Source organism: Oncorhynchus gorbuscha, linkage group LG06, assembly GCF_021184085.1.
Source record: "Oncorhynchus gorbuscha isolate QuinsamMale2020 ecotype Even-year linkage group LG06, OgorEven_v1.0, whole genome shotgun sequence".
Taxonomy (NCBI): Eukaryota; Metazoa; Chordata; class Actinopteri; order Salmoniformes; family Salmonidae; genus Oncorhynchus; species Oncorhynchus gorbuscha.
Genome location: NC_060178.1, coordinates 21,097,400 through 21,117,642, shown reverse-complemented (window position 1 = coordinate 21,117,642; position 20,243 = coordinate 21,097,400). Strand labels below are relative to the sequence as shown.

Here is a 20,243-nt window from a genome sequence, read left to right as displayed (position 1 = left end):
TGTTTTTAGAATATATGTTTATTCTGTACAATTCACTATGTCAATTTAGATTATTGTGGAGTAACTACAATGTTGTTGATCCATTCTCAGTTTCTATCACAACCATTAAACTGTTTTAAAGTCACTTCGCCTCATGGTGAAGTCACTAAACGGTTTCCTTCCTCTCCGGCAACTGCGTTAGGAATGACGCCTGTATCTTCTTAGTGACTGGATGGTGTATCAATACACCCAAAGTGTAATTAATTACTTTACCATTCTGTAAGGAATATTCAATGTCTATCTGTATTTTTACCCATCTACTGATAGGTAGCCTTATTTGCAAGGCATTGGAAAATCTCCCTGGTCTTTGTGGTTGAATCTTTTTTTTAAATTCACTGCTCGACTGTGGGACCTTTACAGATAATCTTATGTGTGAGGTACAGAGATGAGGTTGTCATTCAAAAATCATGTTAAACACTATTGTGCTGAAGAACATGCGCACATCCAGGTGCTGGAGTTGTAGGCAAACTAATGGAAAACAGAGGAAAGCGCTGCTCATTCTCCCAGGTGTTTTTATTTATAACATTTCGACCCTTAGGTCTTCATGGGGCATCCATATCCCAGATGGGTGGAAGGTCCTATACAGTGCCTTAAAGTATTCAGATCCCTTGAATTTTTCCACATTTTGTTATGTTACTGCCTTACTCTAAAATGGATTGAATACATAAAACATCCTCGTCAATCTACACCCAATACCCCAGAATGACAAAGCCAAAAGGGTTTTTAGAAATGTTTGCAAATGTATTTAAAATGAACTGATACCTTATTTACGCAAGTATTCAGACCCTTTGAGACTCTAAATTGAGCCCAAGTGGTCATCCTTGATGTTCCTACAACTTGATTTGGAGTTCACCTGTGGTAAATTCAATTGATTGGACATGATTTGGAAACGCACGCCTGTCTATATAATGTCCTATAGCTGACAATGCATGTCAGTGCAAAAGCCAAGCCATGAGGTTGAAAGAGCTTAGACAGGATTGTGTCACGGCATTTCTGCAGCATTTGAAGGTCCCCAAGAACACAATGGCCTCCATCATTCTTAAATGGAAGAAGTTTGGAACCACCAAGACTCTTCCTAGAGCTGGCTGCCCGGCCAAACTGGGCATTCGGGGAAGGAGCCAGAAGCTAGAGCCAGAAGCTAGAGCCAGAAGCTAGAGCCAGAAGCTAGAGCCAGAAGCTAGAGCCAGAAGCTAGAGCCAGAAGCTAGCCAGCCAGAGCCAGCTAGAGCCAGAAGCCAGAAGCTAGAGCCAGAAGCTAGAGCCAGAAGCTAGAGCCAGAAGCTAGCCAGAAGCTAGCCAGAAGCTAGAGCCAGAAGCTAGAGCCAGAAGCTAGAGCCAGAAGCTAGAGCCAGAAGCTAGAGCCAGAAGCTAGAGCCAGAAGCTAGAGCCAGAAGCTAGAGCCAGAAGCTAGAGCCAGAAGCTAGAGCCAGAAGCTAGAGCCAGAAGCTAGAGCCAGAAGCTAGAGCCAGAAGCTAGAGCCAGAAGCTAGAGCCAGAAGCTAGCCAGTTTACTGGCTAACGTTAGTATTCAGCTAACCACGGTTTGTGGTCATCAGCTATCCTTAAGCTCAAATCTATTGCCAGTTTTGTACAACGTGACTCAGACCAGAACATACCGGACCTATTTTTCTCTCCATATCCCTGGATTTCAACCGCAAATTCCGGAGCGAGCCAGCTGAAGAGTTCCATCAGCCACTCCTGGGCTGCAATCACCTATCCGGACCCGTTTTACTGCCAATGCGAAGCCCCACCGGGCCTTCACGACTGGACTACCGACATTATCTGCTCGAGGGAGTTATCCAACCGTCACGGCGTGACCTGAACGGCCATCTGCGGCCCGCTAATCGTTAGCGGTCTTATTGGCTGCTATCTTAAAAGGTCTGTCGGACAATTTTTCCTGGGTCACTATCTATTTTGCCGATTGGATTGATCCCCTCTACCACACGAAACCCCACTAATCTACCAACGGAAACGCATGAGTTGGCTAAAAACAGACGTACATCCTATGCTAGCTTGCTACCTATGGCCCGGCTAGCTGTCCGAATCGCCGTGATCCCAACCAACCTCCCTACTCACTGGACCCTTATGATCACTCGACTAAGCATGCCTCTCCTTGTCCATTGTTGTTCTGGTTTAGTGTTTATTGGCTTATTTCACTGTAGAGCCTCTAGCCCTGCTCACTAGACCTTATCCAACCTTTTCAGTTCCACCACCCACACATGCGACGTCATCACCTGGTTTCAATGATGTTTCTAGAGACTCTCTCTCATCACACAATACCTACGTTTCACCTCCACTGTATTCACATCCTACCATACCTTTGTCTGTACATTATACCTTGAAGCTATTTTATCGCCCCCAGAAACCTCCTTTTCTCTGTTCTAGATGACCAATTCTCATAGCTTTTAGCCGTACCCTTATCCTACTCCTCTGTTCCTCTGGTGATGTAGAGGTGAATCCAGGCCCAGCAGTGCCTAGCTCCACTCTTATTCTCCAGGCGCTCTCTTTTGATGACCTCTGTAACCGTAATAGCCTTGGTTTCATGCATGTTAACCTCGTAGAACTACCCATCCCGGATCCGGGAGAATTATCAACTACACTAATTAGCATAGCGCAACGGCCAAAAAATATTCCTAGAAAAATTCATATTCGTGAAATATAGTGAAACACAGCTTAGCCTTTTGTTAATCACCGTGTCATCTCAGATTTTGAAATTATGCTTTACAGCCAAAGCAAGACAAGCGTTTGTAAGTTTATTGATAGCATAGCATTATGTCCAGATAGCAGCAGGAAGCTTGGTCACAAATCAGAAAAGCGGTCAAATTAACTGGTCACGACAATGCCGGGGAAAAATATCCAAATTATGTGAATAATATCGACAAACATAGCAAACGTTTTTAATAATCAATCCTCAAGGTGTTTTTCAAATATCTATTCGATAATATATCAACCGGGACAGTTGGCTTTTCAGTAGGAGCGAGAGGAAAAATGACTACTTCTGTCTTTTACGCAAGAATCACTCGGAGCCCTCAGCTGGCCACTTACGCAATGTAGTCGTTTATGCTCATTCTTCAACATAAAGGCGTGAAACTACGTCACAATTCTGTAGACACCGTAGGAAATGCGTAGAAAAAGGAATCTGGTTGATATCCCTTTCAGTGACCAATAGGGGTGCATAGGAACACAACGGTTTCAAAACATGAGTCACTTCCTTATTGGATTTTTCTTAGGCTTTCGCCTGCAATATCAGTTCTGTTATACTCACAGACAATATTTTTACAGTTTTGGAAACTTTAGAGTTTTCTATCCTAAGCTGTCAATTATATGCATATTCTAGCATCTGGTCCTGATAAATAGGCGGTTTACTTTGGGAATGTTATTTTTCCCAAAATAAAAATAGTGCCCTCTAGTTAACAAGCCTCCAGGTGAGCTTCAATGCCATACGACTGTCCTTCCGTTGCCTCAATACCTCTTGAATACAAGTAAAACTAAATGTCACCAAAGCCCCATGCTCTTCAACCGATCGCTGCCTGCACCTGTCCGCCTGTCCAACATCACTACTCTGGATGGCTCTGACTTAGAATATGTGGACAATTACAAATACCTAGGTGTCTGGTTAGACTGTAAACTTGCCTTCCAAACTCACATCAAACATCTCCAATCCAAAGTTAAATCTAGAGTTGGCTTCCTATTTCGCAACAAAGCATCCGTCACTCATGCTGCCAAACATACCCTTGTAAAACTGACCATCCTACCGATCCTCGACTTCGGCGATGTCATTTACAAAATTGCCTCCAATACCCTACTCAATAAACTGGATGCAGTCTATCTGTTTGTTTTGTCACCAAATCCCCACATACTACCCACCACTAGGATCTGTACGCTCTCGTTGGCTGGCCCTCGCTTCGTGCTCGTCGCCAAACCCACTGGCTCCAGGCCATCTACAAGACCCTGCTAGGTAAAGTCCCCCCTTATCTCAGCTCGCTGGTCACCATAGCAGCACCCACCTGTAGCATGCGCTCCAGCAGGTATATATCTCTGGTCACCCCCAAAACCAATTATTTCTTTGGCCGCCTCTCCTTCCAGTTCTCTGCTGCCAATGACTGGAACGAACTACAAAAATCTCTGAAACTGGAAACACTTATCTCCCTCACTAGCTTTAAGCACCAGCTGTCAGAGCAGCTCACAGATTATTGCACCTGTACATAGCCCATCTATAATTTAGCCCAAACAACTCCCTCTTTCCCTACTGTATTTATTTTGCTCCTTTGCACCCCATTATTTCTCTCTACTTTGCACATTCTTCCACTGCAAATCAACCATTCCAGTGTTGTACTTGCTGTATTGTATTTACTTTGCTACCATGGCCTTTTTTTGCCTTTACCTCCCTTATCTCACCTCATTTGCTCACATTGTATATAGACTTATTTTTCTACTGTATTATTGATTGTATGTTTGTTTTACTCCATGTGTAACTCTTGTGTTGTTGTATGTGTCAAACTGCTTTGTTTTATCTTGGCCAGGTCACAATTGTAAATGAGAACTTGTTCTCAACTTGCTTACCTGGTTAAATAAAGGTGAAATAAATAAAAAACTGCCTTGATCAGGGAGGTGACAAAGAACCTGATGGTCACTCTGACAGAGCTCCAGAGTTCCTCTATAGAGATTGGAGAACCTTCCAGAAGGACAACCATCTCTGCAGCACTCCACCAAATCAGGCCTTTATGGTAGACTATCCAGATGGAAACCGCTCCTCAGTAAAAGGCACATGACAGCCCTCTTGAAGTTTGACAAAAGCCACCTAATGACTCAAACCATGAGAAACAAGCTTCTCTGGTCTAATGAATCCAAGATGTAACTTTTTGGCCTGAATGCCAAGCGTCACGTCTGGAGGAAACCTGGCACCATCTCTACAGTGTAGCGTGGTGGCAGCATCATGCTGTGGGTATGTTTTTCAGCAACTGGGAGACGAGTCCGGATCTCGAGAGAGAGCTGAACGGAGCAAAGTGTATAGCCAGCCTTGATGGAAACCTGCTCCAGAGCGCCCAGGATCTCCGACTGGGGGAGACGGTTCCCCTTCCAACACGACAATGACCCTAAGCACACAGCCAAGACAACGTAGGAGTGGCTTCGGGACAAGTCTCTGAATGTTCTTGAGTGGCCCAGCTGGAGCCTCAACTTGAACCTGTTCTAACGTCTCTGGAGAGACCTGAAAACAGCTGTGCATCAACATTCCCCATCCCACCTGACATGGCTTGAGAGGATCTGCAGACAAGAATGTGAGAAACTCCCCAAATATAGGTGTTCCAAGCTTGTAGCGTCTTATCCTAGAAGAATCTATGCTGTAATCGCTGCTAAAGATGCTTCAAAGTACTTAGTAAAGGGTCTGAATACTCACTTAAATCTATTTCGGTTGTATTTTTAATAAATTAGCAACATTTCTAAACCTGTTTTTTGGTGTGTAGAGATGACAATTTTAGAATAAGGCTGTAACAATGTGGAGACAGTCGAGGGGTCTGAATACTTTCGGAAGGAACTGTATATAGGGGCAGTACCCAGAGACCCCACTTCCTGAAATGGGTGGTGAATGTAACATGGGTTCACAATCTTTACATTCAATGTATCAAAATATATTATCATAAAATGTGGAAAAAGTCAAGGGTTTGTTACGTTACAGCCTTTTTCTAAAAAAAATAATAATTTGTATTTCCCTCGAATCTACAGACAATAACCCATAACAATAATGCAAAAACAGGTTTTTAGATGTTTTTTGCAAATGTATAAATTAAACTACCTTATTTATATTAGTATGCTATGAGACTTGAAATTGAGCTCTGGTGCATTGGGGTGGCAGGTAGCCTTGTGGTTAGAGTGCTGGGCCAGTAGACAAAAGGTTGCTTCCTCGAATCCCCAAGCTGACAGGGTAAATCTGTTATTCTGTCCCTGAACAAGTCAGACTGCCTTGTTCCTAGGCCATCATTGTAAGTAAGAATTTGTTCTTAACTGACTTGCCTAGTTAAATAAAAAAATTGTTTCCATTGATTGTCTTTGATGTTTCAACTTCTTGATTTGGAGTCCACCAGTGCTAAATTCAATTGAGTGGACAAGATTTGGAAAGCTACACCTGTCTATATAAGGTCCCACAGTTGACCCTTCATGTCAGAGCAAAAACCAAGCAACAACATAATTCAACCTTGACTTTATGGGGCGTAAGGCCAGTGGCGTTAAATCTCTATTTAATTCTGGCTTTAAGACAAAATGTTGACTACGTCAAGGGGTGTGAATACTTTCTGAAGGCACTGTATTCATTGGTTATTTTATTACTAGGCTATTCATAGCAGCGTTTGCTCCTTTTGTGAAATGCTTTGCTTACTTTGTGGCTAAATATATTTTATTTCATGGCATGCTCTCTGGTCCTGTAATCTCAGACCTGATGTTATTGTAAGTGTTTTCATGGCGAAATTTGTGGAGGTATTGGCCAGAGCCAGTCCAGCTGAGTGCAGCTAGGCCTTGCTTTCTACCTCCTTCCCTTCTTCCTTCCCGCCGAGGCCCTCCCAGGAGGTCCCGCGTTGGAGCAAAAAGTAGGTCACTGGGTCATCTTAGGCAGTTGGCAACCAGTCTGACTGGAATCCTGCAGTTCCTCCCATGCTGCAATGGCAGTAGGTACAGCAGTGGCCTGACAACTCATCTAATTTAAGTTACTGAGCTTTAAATGCACTCATTCTCCCAGACCACAGCCATTTTAGAGAATGTCAGCTTGATAAGTGATGCACTCTGTGGTCTCTTGAATTGTTATGCTGGCAGTCGTAGTGAATGTGTCACATTAACTACTGTGGTTTGCACTGTGGATTATTAAGTCATTGAGTGCTGCTGGCCTTATGAGCCAGTTGGCTTAACTCGTGTTGGTAGCCGTTAGCATATCTGTGTACATTCTTAGTCTCCTCTATTTGGATTCTGACTGACTAGGGCTGTTATGGTGACTGTATTACCGCCACCCCGGCGGTCACAGGTCATGAAGGCAGTCAACAAATATGATCTTAGCAACCGTTCAAGCAAGAATCATAATTGTTAAGCGTATGAGAACCAAAAAAAAGTCTGGAAGAAATACAAATTTAAATCTAGGCTATGTTGAATGGCAGCGGTAAGAAAGCCATCTGCAGCCAAGAGTCATGTGTCATGTACTGGAAAAGGATCTATTCAAACCCACTATCTTTTCTCCCCTTTTGTTTACTTTATCTCCAGGATAAACACCATGATGCTGCTCATGAAATCATTGAGACCATTCGGTAAGTAACTACCACCTTTCTATCTCAAAAGCATAGTGCAGTGAGTGACTGTACTTCTTGACTGAGTTAGACTAGGTCTTTGTAAACTAACCCCTGTATTGATCATTGTTCTCAGTTGGGTGTGTGAGGAGATCCCAGATCTTAAGTTGGCTATGGAGAACTATGTCCTCATCGACTACGACACAAAGAGGTGAGCTGAGCATCAGACTATGAAGAACAAGGACTGTGATGCTGATCTTAAGCACAGTCTACCAGAGCACCTGTAGTCACAGTCCAATACCATAGTAACATCCAGAGTATGCGTAGAAGGGACTAGCACTTTTTTATATTTAAATGTTCTTCCCAGGGGGGGGATGCAGATACTAATGACAGGGATGCTCATTTAGGAATATTTTGGTTTTGGTGTGGTAGCAGCCCGAGAGATGAGTCTCGTGGAGTGGAGGCAAACTGATATGCAATTAGCCTTCTTGTATCCACGGTCCTGGACAAACTAACATCAGCACAAAAATACAAGTCATGGGCTGCTAGCTTCCTTGTCCATGTCTTGTCATAAGATGTTGATAGACGTTATTTATTTGTCTGTGTGTTACAGCTTCGAGAGTATGCAAAGACTTTGTGACAAATACAACAGAGCCATCGACAGCATCCACCAGCTGGTGAGTTGGGATGTCTCTACAGTTTAGTCCAAACCTTATTTCTGAACACGTTATGTTAAAACGCTGAAATGTTACATTTAATTATCTTTCTTGTCGCCGTTTGTCACCGTAGGGAAAACCTAGCTCACTTGTGCACAGCGACATGTTTCTAACCTAGCTATGTAATATCGTCATACTGAACTCCCTGTCCTGTGTGTCAGTGGAAAGGCACCACCCCGCCCCTGAAGCTGAACAAGCGGCCGTCCAACGGGCTCCTCAGGCATATCCTGCAGCAGGTGTACAACCACTCGGTCACGGACCCAGAGAAGCTCAACAACTATGAGCCATTCTCCCCCGAGGTGTACGGTGAGACATCCTTTGACCTGGTGGCCCAGATCATCAACGAGATGGAAATGATGGAGGACGACACCTTTGTAGACCTCGGCAGCGGTCAGTGTTTACCTCAATGTTTAGTTCCTAATGAGATAATCAGTCTTAATGTGACTCTCAGCCCGGTGTATTATTTGCCATCTTAATCATCTGTAATTGCAGGAGTGGGACAAGTGGTGCTGCAGGTTGCTGCAGCAACAAACTGTAAACACTACTTTGGTGTGGAGAAGGCAGACATTCCAGCCACTTATGCAGAGGTAAGTTCCTAACATCCCACACCGAGCTTGATGGTTTTTGTCATCTATTCCAGATGGTTGTCATAAAAGTAATTTGTGTGCTTTTTCTTTCAGTCCATGGACAAAGAATTTAAGAGGTGGATGAAGTGGTATGGGAAGAAACACGGGGACTACTCGGTAAGATTATGAGTTGATCTGACAGAAGTGTCATTCAGAAATACACAAATGGTTTTGGATTGCAGACATGCAACTTATTTTCCTGTTTATTTTCAAGCTGGAGAGGGGAGATTTCCTGTCTGAAGTGTGGAAGGAGAGGATAGCCAACACAAGGTACAGTACCTCTATATAATCTGGAGGCTTCCACTCCCACTGAGATGTCACTGTGTATTTACACACGTCTGAACACAAGGGAAATGTCTGCACAGCTTCAACTCTAAATCGTTTTCTCCTCTTCTCCCTTCTCTCCTCTTCCCCGTTTGTCTAGTAGTGTAATTTTTGTGAACAACTTTGCTTTTGGTCCAGAGGTTGATCACCAGCTGAAGGAGCGCTTTGCTAACATGAAGGAAGGTATGTAGTAAATGGCCCTTTTGTTACCCTGTGTCAAGCCCACCCTGCCATTTTGGTACAGCAAATTAAGAACCTTGGATAATTTCAATAGGTTATTGATTCAGCTGCTTTCATTAGAGATAACAAGAGAGAGGGTAACATGCAGGTAGCTAATGTCAGCTGTGTCAATACCACACACTTGACCTCTGAACCCTCAGTCATTTGACCTCTCCTCCACATGACCCTTGTGTTTTAAAAGCTAGACATGAAAGCATGGTCTATCCTGCCATTGATTATTTATTGCAGCCACATACACAGATCAATCTGGGACTCATTATAGATCTGTGTTTGTATTTAGTTTTAAGCATTCTCAAATAGCCTTTTGTGAAGTGTCTTCATGGGAAGATCATGTTTTTTCTCTTTTAGGTGGGAAAATTGTATCCTCAAAACCTTTTGCACCTCTAAATTTTAGAATCAACAGTCGAAACTTGAGTGGTAGGTTTTCATCATGTTCATATCATTCTTATGGATCTCAAAGATTCTAGTGTGTTTTCATGAACTAAATGGATTGCCTTTCTGCTCTTTGTTTCTCCTTTTCAGACATTGGCACAATAATGAGAGTCGTGGAGTTGTCTCCGTTGAGGGGTTCAGTGTCCTGGACTGGAAAACCAGTTTCCTACTACCTTCATACGATAGACCGCACCATAGTGAGTCAAGCTTTCCCCTCTTTTACGCTCATCCCCTCCGTCCCAATACATGCACAATGTTGTAATGGCAGTTGCTCTACAGTGACACCATTTTACTCATATGCGCCTAAATATTTTGCTGTACGACCTAGAATTTTGATTTGGGAGCACCCGTGCGGTGAGAGAAAAAAAAAGGATTCTAGCTTTATTACCTCCAAAATGTTTTAATTGTGCTCCTACATTTCTATGTGCACCTACATGTTCCAACTTAGGTGCACATGTGCTCCTTGTAAAAATAAAAAAAAGAAGGGGAAAAAACGGGGGGAAAAGTCTGTTTATAGTAGGGCAACTTTGAATTGAATGAGAGCTCTCAATCAGTTCTTGTGTATATAAAATACCAATGCGTACGGTAGCAGTACTCAGAACATGTTTAGTCGGACATATCCCTGCAGGAAACAACTGCATCTGCTGGTATAGCCCTGCAGTGGACAGAGGAGAGGTGATACTGAGCCAGGTGATGGCGCAACCAACATTACTACTAGCCTACATGTTGTACCATGAGTGTTTTCAACTTGTTTAGGAACATTAAAAACAGGACTTGCTTGCTTACTTTTGCACTCAGTTAGCCTGACTGCAAGCAGGAAATTTTCACTTTTCTGCCTGTTGGTCGTGGTGGCATATTGTGCCAATAGAACCTAGAACAGGACACTCCAACCCTGTTCCCGGAGAGCTATGGTCCTGGAGGGTTTCTTGCCAATCCTAATGTAGTGCACCTGATTCTAATAATTATACTGAACAAAAATATAAACACAACATGTAAAGGTTCGGTTTTATGAGCTGAGATAAAATGTCATTTTTTTCCCATATGCACAAAAAGCTTAATTATAAAATTGTCCATGAATTTGTTTACATCCCTGTTAGTGAACATTTCGCCTTTGCCAAGATAATCCATCCACCTGACAGGTGTGGCATATCAATTAGCTGACACAGGTGTAGCTTGTGCTGGGGGACAATAAAAGGCCACTCAACTGTGCAGTTGTCACAACTCAATGCCACAGATGTCTCAAGTTGAGGGAGCGTGCAATTGACATGCTGACTGCAGGAATGTCCACCAGAGCTGTTGCCGGAGAATTTAATGTTCATGTCTCTGCCATAAGCCGCATCCAATGTCGTTTTAGATAATTTGGCAGTAGGTCCAACTGGCCTCACAACCACAGACCACGTTTAACCACGCCAGCCCATGACCTCCACATCTGGCTTCTTCACCTGCAGGATCGTCTTACATGCTGACTAGAACGGGGCGTGCGAATGTTGATTTCTGTCCATCCAGACCATACGTGATCAGGACACGCAGGTTGAAATATCAAAATGAACTCTGAGACAACTAATTTGGGGACAGATTGAAACGCATCAAACATTCATTATAATTTGTCCTGAGATATAAACATTGGGTTATTTGAGCTGAAATGCACAAGATCCTCTACTCCGACAATGAATCCACAGATTAAAAGGTAAACCTAGTTATTTTCTGGTAATCTTTCCAGTCTTCTGTGGACTTTATATGGCAGTTGGCAACCAACTTTAACTTCTTGCGTCGAGCCCACCCGGATCCGGGATCGTGAATACAGCCTCAAGCTCATTACCATAACGTTAACTATTCATGAAAATCGCAAATTAAATGAAATAATTATGCTAGCTCTCAAGCTTAGCCTTTTGTTAACAACACTGTCACCTCAGATTTTCAAAAATATGCTTCTCAACCATAGCAAATCAAGCATTTGTGTAACAGTATTGATAGCTATTGATAGCTAGCGTTAGCATTTAGCGTTAGCATTCAGCAGGCAACGTTTTCACAAAAACCAGAAAACCATTCAAATAAAATCATTTACCTTTGAAGAACTTCTGATGTTTTCAATGAGGAGACTCTCAGTTAGATAGCAAATGTTCAGTTTTTCCTTAAAGATTATTTGTGCAGGAGAAATCGGTCCGTTTTCTGCGTCATGTTTGGCTACCAAAAAAAAAACTAAAATTCAGTCATTACAACGCAAACTTTTTTTCCAAATTAACTCCATAATATCGACAAACATGGCAAATGTTGTTTAGAATCAATCCTCAATGTGTTTTTCACATATCTATTCGATAAGTCACTCGTGGCAGTTTGTTTTTTTCATCTGTTCAAAATGGAAAAATGCACGCACCTGGAGATTACGCAATAGTTTCGATGGAGGACACAGAGCGGACACCTGGTAAATGTAGTCTCTTATGGTCAATTTTCCAATGATATGCCTACAAATACATCACAATGCTGCAAACACCTTGGGGAAACGACAGAAAGTGTAGGCTCATTCCTTGCGCATTCACAGCCATATAAGGAGACATTGAAACACAGCACCTCAATCTGGCTCACTTCCTGTATGAAATTTAATCTTGGTTTCGCCTCTAGCATTGGTTCTGTGCCACTCACAGACAATATCTTTGCAGTTTTGGAAACGTCAGTGTTTTCTTTCCAAAGCTGTCAATTATATGCAGTCGATCATCTTTTTGTGACAAAATATTGCGCTTAAAACGGGCACTTTTTTTATCCAATAATGAAATAGTGCCCCCATAGGTTGAAGAGGTTAAGGTGCATTTACCACCACCAACTGGGCTTGGAGTGTGGACCTCACTTAATCTTTCAATCATCCATGTGGGTATATGTTCCTAAAAACCAATGAGGAGATGGGAGAGGTGTGACCTGCAAGCACATCAATCTTAAAAAATATATCAAGTTCAGTGAGCAGTTCAGATTAAATGATTGAATAACGTGTAAATGTTAATTTGCAACTTGCACGTAACAAGAGCGGTGTGGTCTGCATGTTAGACCAGCCACATGGACAGCTGATGAAACAGTGTTTTTGTCTGTAATAAAGCCCTTTTTGTGGGGAAAACTTCTGGTTGGCTGGGCCTATGGCTGTCCAGTGGCTGCACCCCTGCCCATTCATGTGAAATCCGTAAATTAGAGTTTAATGAATTTATTTAAATGGACTTATTTTCTTTATATGAACTGTAACTCAGTAAAATCATTTCATGTTACTTTTTTATTTTTGTTCAGTTGCTGGTTGATAAGATGAATCAGGTTAGTAAGACAACCTACAGGATGGTAAGCTCTCCAGGAATAGGGATGGAGAATCCTGACCTAGAAATGTGTCCTTCTGTTAGTTATGTTTGGTCTTGATACTGGTCTATACTGGTTTGTACCATCTCAGTGCAAGTGAAATAACTGGGTAAGTCTTTAATCCTTAAATCGATTGACGCATCCGTCAGTTTTAAGATGGAGATATCTGTTTTTTTGCATGGGCTGCGTCTCAATCCACCATCTGCCTATGTCGGCCTTCCGCATCTGTGGTTGAAGGTGGCCGAGCTACAGCGGTGTTTGTCAGACCATGAGACATCCTGAAAATCGGTCTTCTCACAAACGTCTCTAGCGTCCGAACGGTTTGGCCTACAAACTAATATGACCACTCTATGGAAAGATGACTCTTTTGCTCTACAACCCCCACAAGTGTCACGGGACTCGTCTGAAGGTAACCCATACAAACAGATAGAAGTATGGAGGTAGTTTTGTGAACAAAAATAAGGGGTTTAATGTGTTCCGAAAAAAAATATTTCCTGAGCTTTCTTATGTCCTAGAAATAGGACAGACAATTCAAAAACGTATTCCTTGAGATTTATTTTGTCTTTTTGACATTTATGAAGGAGTTATTCATTGCATTTCTGTGGGCAGTAGTAGTAGCCAATTTATTTTTAATATTTAATTAAATTGGAATCGTTAATGAAATTATAACTAGGGGTCCTAAAATTCTAAATCAAATAGCTAAACGGCTGAGCCTTCGAGGTTAATGTATCCATTCACTGGAGGCAGTGGAAACGGTGAGGTCATCGCTGCATTGTTTCTGTAGCTCCTCACTAACTCATCCACGTGTTGGAGGGCTTATGGACAGTGTCAAACAAGGGCACTGCGCTTAGATAGCAGAGGTCACTCTCCCCTATGTCCTTGTGCAATACTTGATACCTTCTTTTTCCTTTTCAGCTTGAAAACTATTTTCATAGTCTCAAAAATCCTAAACTCAGGGTAAGCTAAAAAAAGTTTGTTCCTTTTGCACTATTTTATATTGTCATTACTCTGTGGGCAATCTTGGTCACCTCCAGCTTTACTGTTGCTCCTATTTCATGCCATGCTGAACGATTCACATGGTAAACAACAGATGTTCCTATGTGTTTTTAGGAGGAGCAAGAAGCAGCTCGGCGTCGTCAAGAAAAGAATAGTAAAAGCAACAGCACCACGCCAACCAAGGCAAAGGAGCACAAGGCAAGTGACTTAGCTGACTTTATAGTCTTTTCACGTCTCTATGCTAAGTTCTTGCGCTTTACCCTATGATATGAGATCACTTTAGCAGCTCTAGGTCCGAATTTTCTCTCTCATGCTGGTCCCTTCCCTGTATATGTCTTAGGATTCCTGTGAGGAGGTTGAGCGACCAGGCCTATTGGCAGTCGTGAAGGCGCCACCCAAACCGCGGCGCGCCAAACTCCTCAAGGGCCGCAAGCTGAGTGCTCGGAAGCGCGGGCGTCCCAAGAAGGCTGCTGTAGCCGCAGCTGAGCGAAAGAGCAAGAGCAGCCAGAGTGCCCTGGATCTGCTGCATGCCAAGACCCTCTCAGCAGCACCCCCTCAGGGTGAGCCACCTGGTGACAGTTTTACTCAGGGCTGTGTCCATATACCCTTGTGCATTTGTGTTATTCAGCCTTTTACTCATTGTGGTCCATGTCTGTTTAGCTGACTTTCTGTGTTTCTACAGATGCATACAGGTCACCTCAAAGTCCCTTCTACCAGCTACCTCCCAAAGTTCAGCACTATGCATCTGGCCAACTTCTGCTGGGCCCCAGTCCTCCTGGCCTACAACAGCTTCTTGGTGAGCACCGCTACCCTCACCCCCACCCTTAGTTATCACGTCAGTCAGTCAGTCAGTCAGTCAGTCAGTCAGTCAGTCAGTCAGTCAGTCAGTCAGTCAGTCAGTCAGTCAGTCAGTCAGTCAGTCAGTCAGTCAGTCAGTCCTGATAAGCCATTGCTCTCTCCTCACACAGACAACATTAAAGTCCAGTACCTCCAGTTCATGGCCTACATGAAGACACCTCAGTACCGCAACAACCTGCAGCAAGTCCTGGAGCAGGAGAAGGTAAATGGAATGTCCAAATCACTCACTCCATCTTGTGAACTCTGACAATCACTAATGGTATTGCCACCTTTTTAAAAAGTAATAATTATTCACTCCCTCAGACTCACACCGCAACTCTCACACCTCTCTTTATCAGTCATGTTGGATGAGACTATCCTTCTGGGAATGTTGCATCTGATCAGGACAAGGGCAATGTTGCTTTTAATCAGGCAAGGTGACTGGAAACATGACCGAATACAAACGGTGTAACTATTCCCTCCGCAAGGCAATCAAACAAGATAAGCGTCATTTTAGAGACAATGTAGAATCTCAATACAACTGCTCAGATACAAGAGGTATGTGGCAGGGTCTACAGTCAATCACGGATTACAAAAAGAAAACCAGCACTGTCACGGACCAGGATGTCTTGCTCCCTGGCAGACTAAATAACCTTTTTGCCCACTTTGAGGACAATACAGTGCCACTGACACTGCCCGCAACTAAAACATGCGGACTCTCCTTCACTGCAGCCGACGTGAGGAGAACATTTAAAAATGTCAACCCTTGCAAGGCTGCAGGCCCAGACGGCATCCCCAGCCGCGCCCTCAGAGCATGCGCAGACCAGCTGGCTGGTGTGTTTACAGACATATTCAATCAATCCCTATCCCAGTCTGTTGTTCCCCCATGCTTCAAGAGGGCCACCATTGTTCCTGTTCCCAAGAAAGCTAAGGTAACTGAGCTAAACGACTACCAGTCATCATGAAGTGCTTTGAGAGACTAGTCAAGGACTATATCACCTCCACCCTACCTGACACCCTAGACCCACTCCAATTTGCTTACCGCCCAAATAGGTCCACATACGATGCAATCTCAACCACACTGTCCTAACCCATCTGGACAAGAGGAATACCTATGTGAGAATGCTGTTCATCGACTACAGCTCGGCATTTAACACCATAGTGCCCTCCAAGCTCGACCCTGGGTCTCGACCGACTGGGTACTGGACTTCCTGATGGGCCGCACCCCAGGTGGTGAGGGTAGGCAACAACATCTCCACCCCGCTGATCCTCAACACTGGGGCCCCACAAGGGTGTGTTCTGAGCCCTCTCCTGTACACTCCCTGTTCACCCATGACTGCGTGGCCACGCACGCCCCCAACTCAATCATCAAGTTTGCGGACGACACAACAGTGGTAGGCTTGTTTACCAACAACGACGAGACTGCCTACAGGGAGGAGGTGAGGGCCCTCGGAGTATGGTGTCAGGAAAATAACCTCACACTCAACGTCAACAAAACTAAGGAGATGATTGTGGACTTAAGGAAACAGCAGAGGGAACACCCCCTATCCACATCGATGGAACAGTAGTGGAGAGGGTAGTAAGTTAAGTTCCTCGGCGTACACATCACAGACAAACTGAATTGGTCCACCCACACAGACAGCATCGTGAAGAAGGCGCAGCAGCACGTTGTCACCAAAAGCACTCACAAACTTCTACAGATGCACAATCAAGAGCATCCTGTCGGGCTGTATCACCGCCTGGTACGGCAACTGCTCCGCCCACAACCGTAAGGCTCTCCAGAGGGTAGTGAGGTCTGCACAACGCATCACCGGGGTCAAAACTACCTGCCCTCCAGGACATCTACACCACCCGATGTTACAGGAAGGCCATAAAGATCATCAAGGACAACAACCACCCGAGCCACTGCCTGTTCACCCCGCTATCATCCAGAAGGCGAGGTCAGTACAGGTGCATCAAAGCTGGGACCGAGAGACTGAAAAACAGCTTCTATCTCAAGGCCATCAGACTGTTAAACAGCCACCACTAACATTGAGTGGCTGCTGCCAACACACTGACTCAACTCCAGCCACTTTAATAATGGGAATTGATGGCAAATGATGTAAAATATATCACTAGCCACTTTAAACAATGCTACCTAATATAATGTTTACATACCCTACATTATTCATCTCATATGTATACGTATATACTGTACTCTATATCATCTACTGCATCCTTATGTAATACATGTATCACTAGCCACTTTAACTATGTCACTTTGTTTACATACTCATCTCATATGTATATACTGCACTCAATACCATCTACTGTATCTTGCCTATGCCGCTCTGTATCATCACTCATTCATATATCTTTATGTACGTACATATTCTTTATCCCCTTACACTTGTGTGTCTATAAGGTAGTAGTTTTGGAATTGTTAGGTTAGATTACTTGTTGGTTATTACTGCATTGTCGGAACTAGAAGCACAAGCATTTCGCTACACTCGCACTAACATCTGCTAACCATGTGTATGTGACAAATAAAATTTGATTTGATTTAGCCTCGACTTGTAAAGCTTCCTCGCTTGTGTTCCTCCTTCCGTCTCCCTCTCTCCTCCAGCTCAAACACAGAGGGCTTTCTGGGCAGGCGGAGCATCTGCAGACTGCATGTCAGACCCACAAAGAGAAAATCAAAGGGCTCTTCCACCACAAACTGGATGAGGTAGGCAGACACTGGTGACTGTCTAATAAAAAGAGCGTATATTGAGACTCAAATAGTGGTTGAGTACTCGATCCCTGAAAGTTGTACCATGTCTGTTCCACTCAGCTGGGAGTGAAGGCCCTCACCATGGAGGACCTATTGGAGGCCCAGAAGGAGATCTCGGCCCACAACCGTCAACTGAAGGAGCAGACCAAGCAGCTGGAGAGAGACATGGCCGAGCTGAGGGATCACAGCCTGCTCCTGGTGAGACTTTTTTTTGTCATTTAGCAGATGTTCTTATCCAGAGCGACTTATACTGTATTCCTGGCTGACTTCTCTCTGGCCGCTTTCACATTGGATTTCATCTGCATGCTTGACACTGTTGGACCAGAGGCATGTAACTACCTGGAAGTGTCTGTTTGTCTCAGTTGAAGTCTCGATGTGAGGAGCTGAAGCTGGATTGGAGCTCTCTGTGTCTTGAGAGCCTGCTGAAGGAGAAGCAGGCCCTGCGTAGACAGATCTCAGAGAAACAGCGCCACTGCCTCGAGCTGCAGGTACACCTCTCACCTGTTCCCAGGGCTCTAAAGTGCAGGCATTTTGGTCGCTTATACTCCTTAAAATTTTACTGTGCGTCCTGGAAATTTTTATTTGTGAGCACGAGTGCGTCTAGGGAAAAAAATCTTCCAGATAATTAGGCTTTTCTGTACTGTTGCAAAGTGTTTTAAAGAAGAAGAAAGTGTTGTGATTGCGCCATTACTAGGCTACATAGAAAACAGATTGTTGCTAGTCAGTTCAAAATATTAATTTGCTTAAGTGTATCATAAGACATGAACAGAATGCATCAGTGATTCGTGTTTTCTGCAACTTTCTGAAGAGGCAACGCACAGGAATGCCCGTCTGTGTGCGGTTTGAGTATGTCTACCACTGTGTTGCGACGTTAATGGTAGATTTAAAGGCTTTCTTGTCTGTGTTTCTCAAAAACCTCAATTAAAAGTTAAGTCCAATGTAGCTTATGCCTACCCTGCAGCAAGACATCATGATTATTTGCATCCATTTGTTTTGCAAACCCTACAGATGTGAGCTACAAACACTGCTAACCAAACAATAGTCTGTTGCTATAGAGGGGCATGGTGCACACTTAAATGAAAGGTTAACAACACTCAACAACAAGTGGTCTACTGAAGTGGTTTAAGCATTGTTGTGGACATGGAACTTCCTATTTAGTTTATGAGTGTTGTTTTTTTAGAGCACAACCTGACAACTTACATAACCGAATATTCAACAAATTACTTGGTAATTTCAATTAGTTATTTGTATCAACATTTTTGCTTTTTATAATAAGCAGATGTGTTTCCAGGGTTACCTTTTAGTTTGTAGGGCACAACATGTGCTTCAGAAATAGCTCATTCATATAGGCCAGCTATAGGCTATATCTCAATCTATTTAAAGAATTGTATTTTCTGGTGCTCCAACCTTCTTATAGCCCTGCCTGAATCCCCTCTTTCCTCCCCTGCCTGTTTCTACTGACATACTCAGAAATAATTGAAAGGATCCGTCTACTGTTATTGTGAAGCAGTGGCATGTTCTCATAAAGCTTTGTTCCTCTTCTTACCTTATGCAATGACTCCCCCTGTTGTTGGTTCTCAGATCAGCATCGTGGAACTGGAGAAGAGTCAGAGGCAACAGGAGCTGCTCCAGCTCAAGTCCTACAGTCCCTGTGAGGGCTCCCTCTACCACAAGGGCCTCCCCGGCCTGGAGGCCCTCCCCCGTCCTCCCCTGGACCACCACACCCCCAAACTCAGCCTGGCTGCGGCCAGCCTCAACAGTCTCAGCCCTGAGCTGTCCATCAACAGCATCGCCCCGCCCTGCTTCCACAGGGGTGGTGTGGGGACCAAGGGAGGGCTGCTCTCCCGCTACCTGCCTATCTCGCCCGACCACGAGATTGTACCCCCCACCCCAGATGCCCGACACAGGCAGCTGGGTCACCCCCTCCCCGACTACACCCGCTACTCCCCAGCTAAGATCGCCCTGCGCAGGCACCTGAACCAGGACTCTAGTCTGGCACACTTCAGAGGCCTGGGCTTCACTGGTCTCAGGTTAGTCAGGTTTAATATCTACAACCACTGTAGGGACTCTGCTAATAGGTTTGTTACATGTTTGTAGAGTACTGTATTTCTGACACTTCTGTTCCTGCAGGGATATGGTTGCTGTCACCTCTCCATTAGGAGCTAAACTGAGCTGCCTCTCTCCCAACTCATCAGACAGTCTGCAGAACAACACACCCAGGAGTGCTGAGAGGGTAACTCTATCCACTCTGTTCCCACACTGTCTGACTCCATCCTGACACACAGCCTACCATGCTGACTCAAACACTATTTACTCTCCCTGTATTTTCCTCCCTAAGTTGTCCTCTGTCTGTGTGTGATATCCAGGGTGACACCATCACCAGCCTGCCCATCAGTATCCCCCTCAGCACGGTGCACCCCAGCAAGCTCCCTGTTAGCATCCCCCTGGCCAGTGTGGTGCTGCCCAGCCGAGCTGAGAGACTGGTGAGTACATGTAGAGCTAGGGTTTGATTTTGGACTGGGTAATAAAGGTTACGTGTGCTGTAATAAAACACGGTTGACTCAAACTTTTGTTTTTGTAGAGGAGCACACCGAGTCCTGTGTTCCAGACGGGCCAGACCAATGGTAAGCAGCCCCAAATACACTAGTACCTTAACCACATCCATTGAAACTTGCATGTGTTGACAGA

General features: G+C 44.1%; 1 protein-coding gene across 4 annotated transcripts in view; it reads left to right on the top strand.

Moving 5' to 3' along the window:
* Positions 1-20,243, top strand: part of LOC124037046 (histone-lysine N-methyltransferase, H3 lysine-79 specific-like) — a 37,194-nt gene that overhangs the window by 9,401 nt on the left and 7,550 nt on the right. For 3 of the 4 annotated variants that reach the window (XM_046351671.1, XM_046351669.1, XM_046351672.1), the window contains exons 2-23: positions 7,280-7,323; positions 7,439-7,513; positions 7,916-7,979; positions 8,180-8,408; positions 8,511-8,605; positions 8,699-8,761; positions 8,859-8,914; positions 9,069-9,151; positions 9,557-9,625; positions 9,731-9,837; positions 13,886-13,927; positions 14,081-14,164; positions 14,307-14,526; positions 14,649-14,762; positions 14,935-15,026; positions 17,409-17,510; positions 17,616-17,753; positions 17,918-18,043; positions 19,137-19,585; positions 19,686-19,788; positions 19,922-20,038; positions 20,137-20,179. In XM_046351671.1, coding sequence (XP_046207627.1) covers positions 7,280-7,323; positions 7,439-7,513; positions 7,916-7,979; positions 8,180-8,408; positions 8,511-8,605; positions 8,699-8,761; positions 8,859-8,914; positions 9,069-9,151; positions 9,557-9,625; positions 9,731-9,837; positions 13,886-13,927; positions 14,081-14,164; positions 14,307-14,526; positions 14,649-14,762; positions 14,935-15,026; positions 17,409-17,510; positions 17,616-17,753; positions 17,918-18,043; positions 19,137-19,585; positions 19,686-19,788; positions 19,922-20,038; positions 20,137-20,179 — 2,515 coding nt within the window. The remainder of the gene's footprint in view (positions 1-7,279; positions 7,324-7,438; positions 7,514-7,915; positions 7,980-8,179; positions 8,409-8,510; positions 8,606-8,698; positions 8,762-8,858; positions 8,915-9,068; positions 9,152-9,556; positions 9,626-9,730; positions 9,838-13,885; positions 13,928-14,080; positions 14,165-14,306; positions 14,527-14,648; positions 14,763-14,934; positions 15,027-17,408; positions 17,511-17,615; positions 17,754-17,917; positions 18,044-19,136; positions 19,586-19,685; positions 19,789-19,921; positions 20,039-20,136; positions 20,180-20,243) is intronic. The other variant, XM_046351670.1, reaches the window with a different exon arrangement.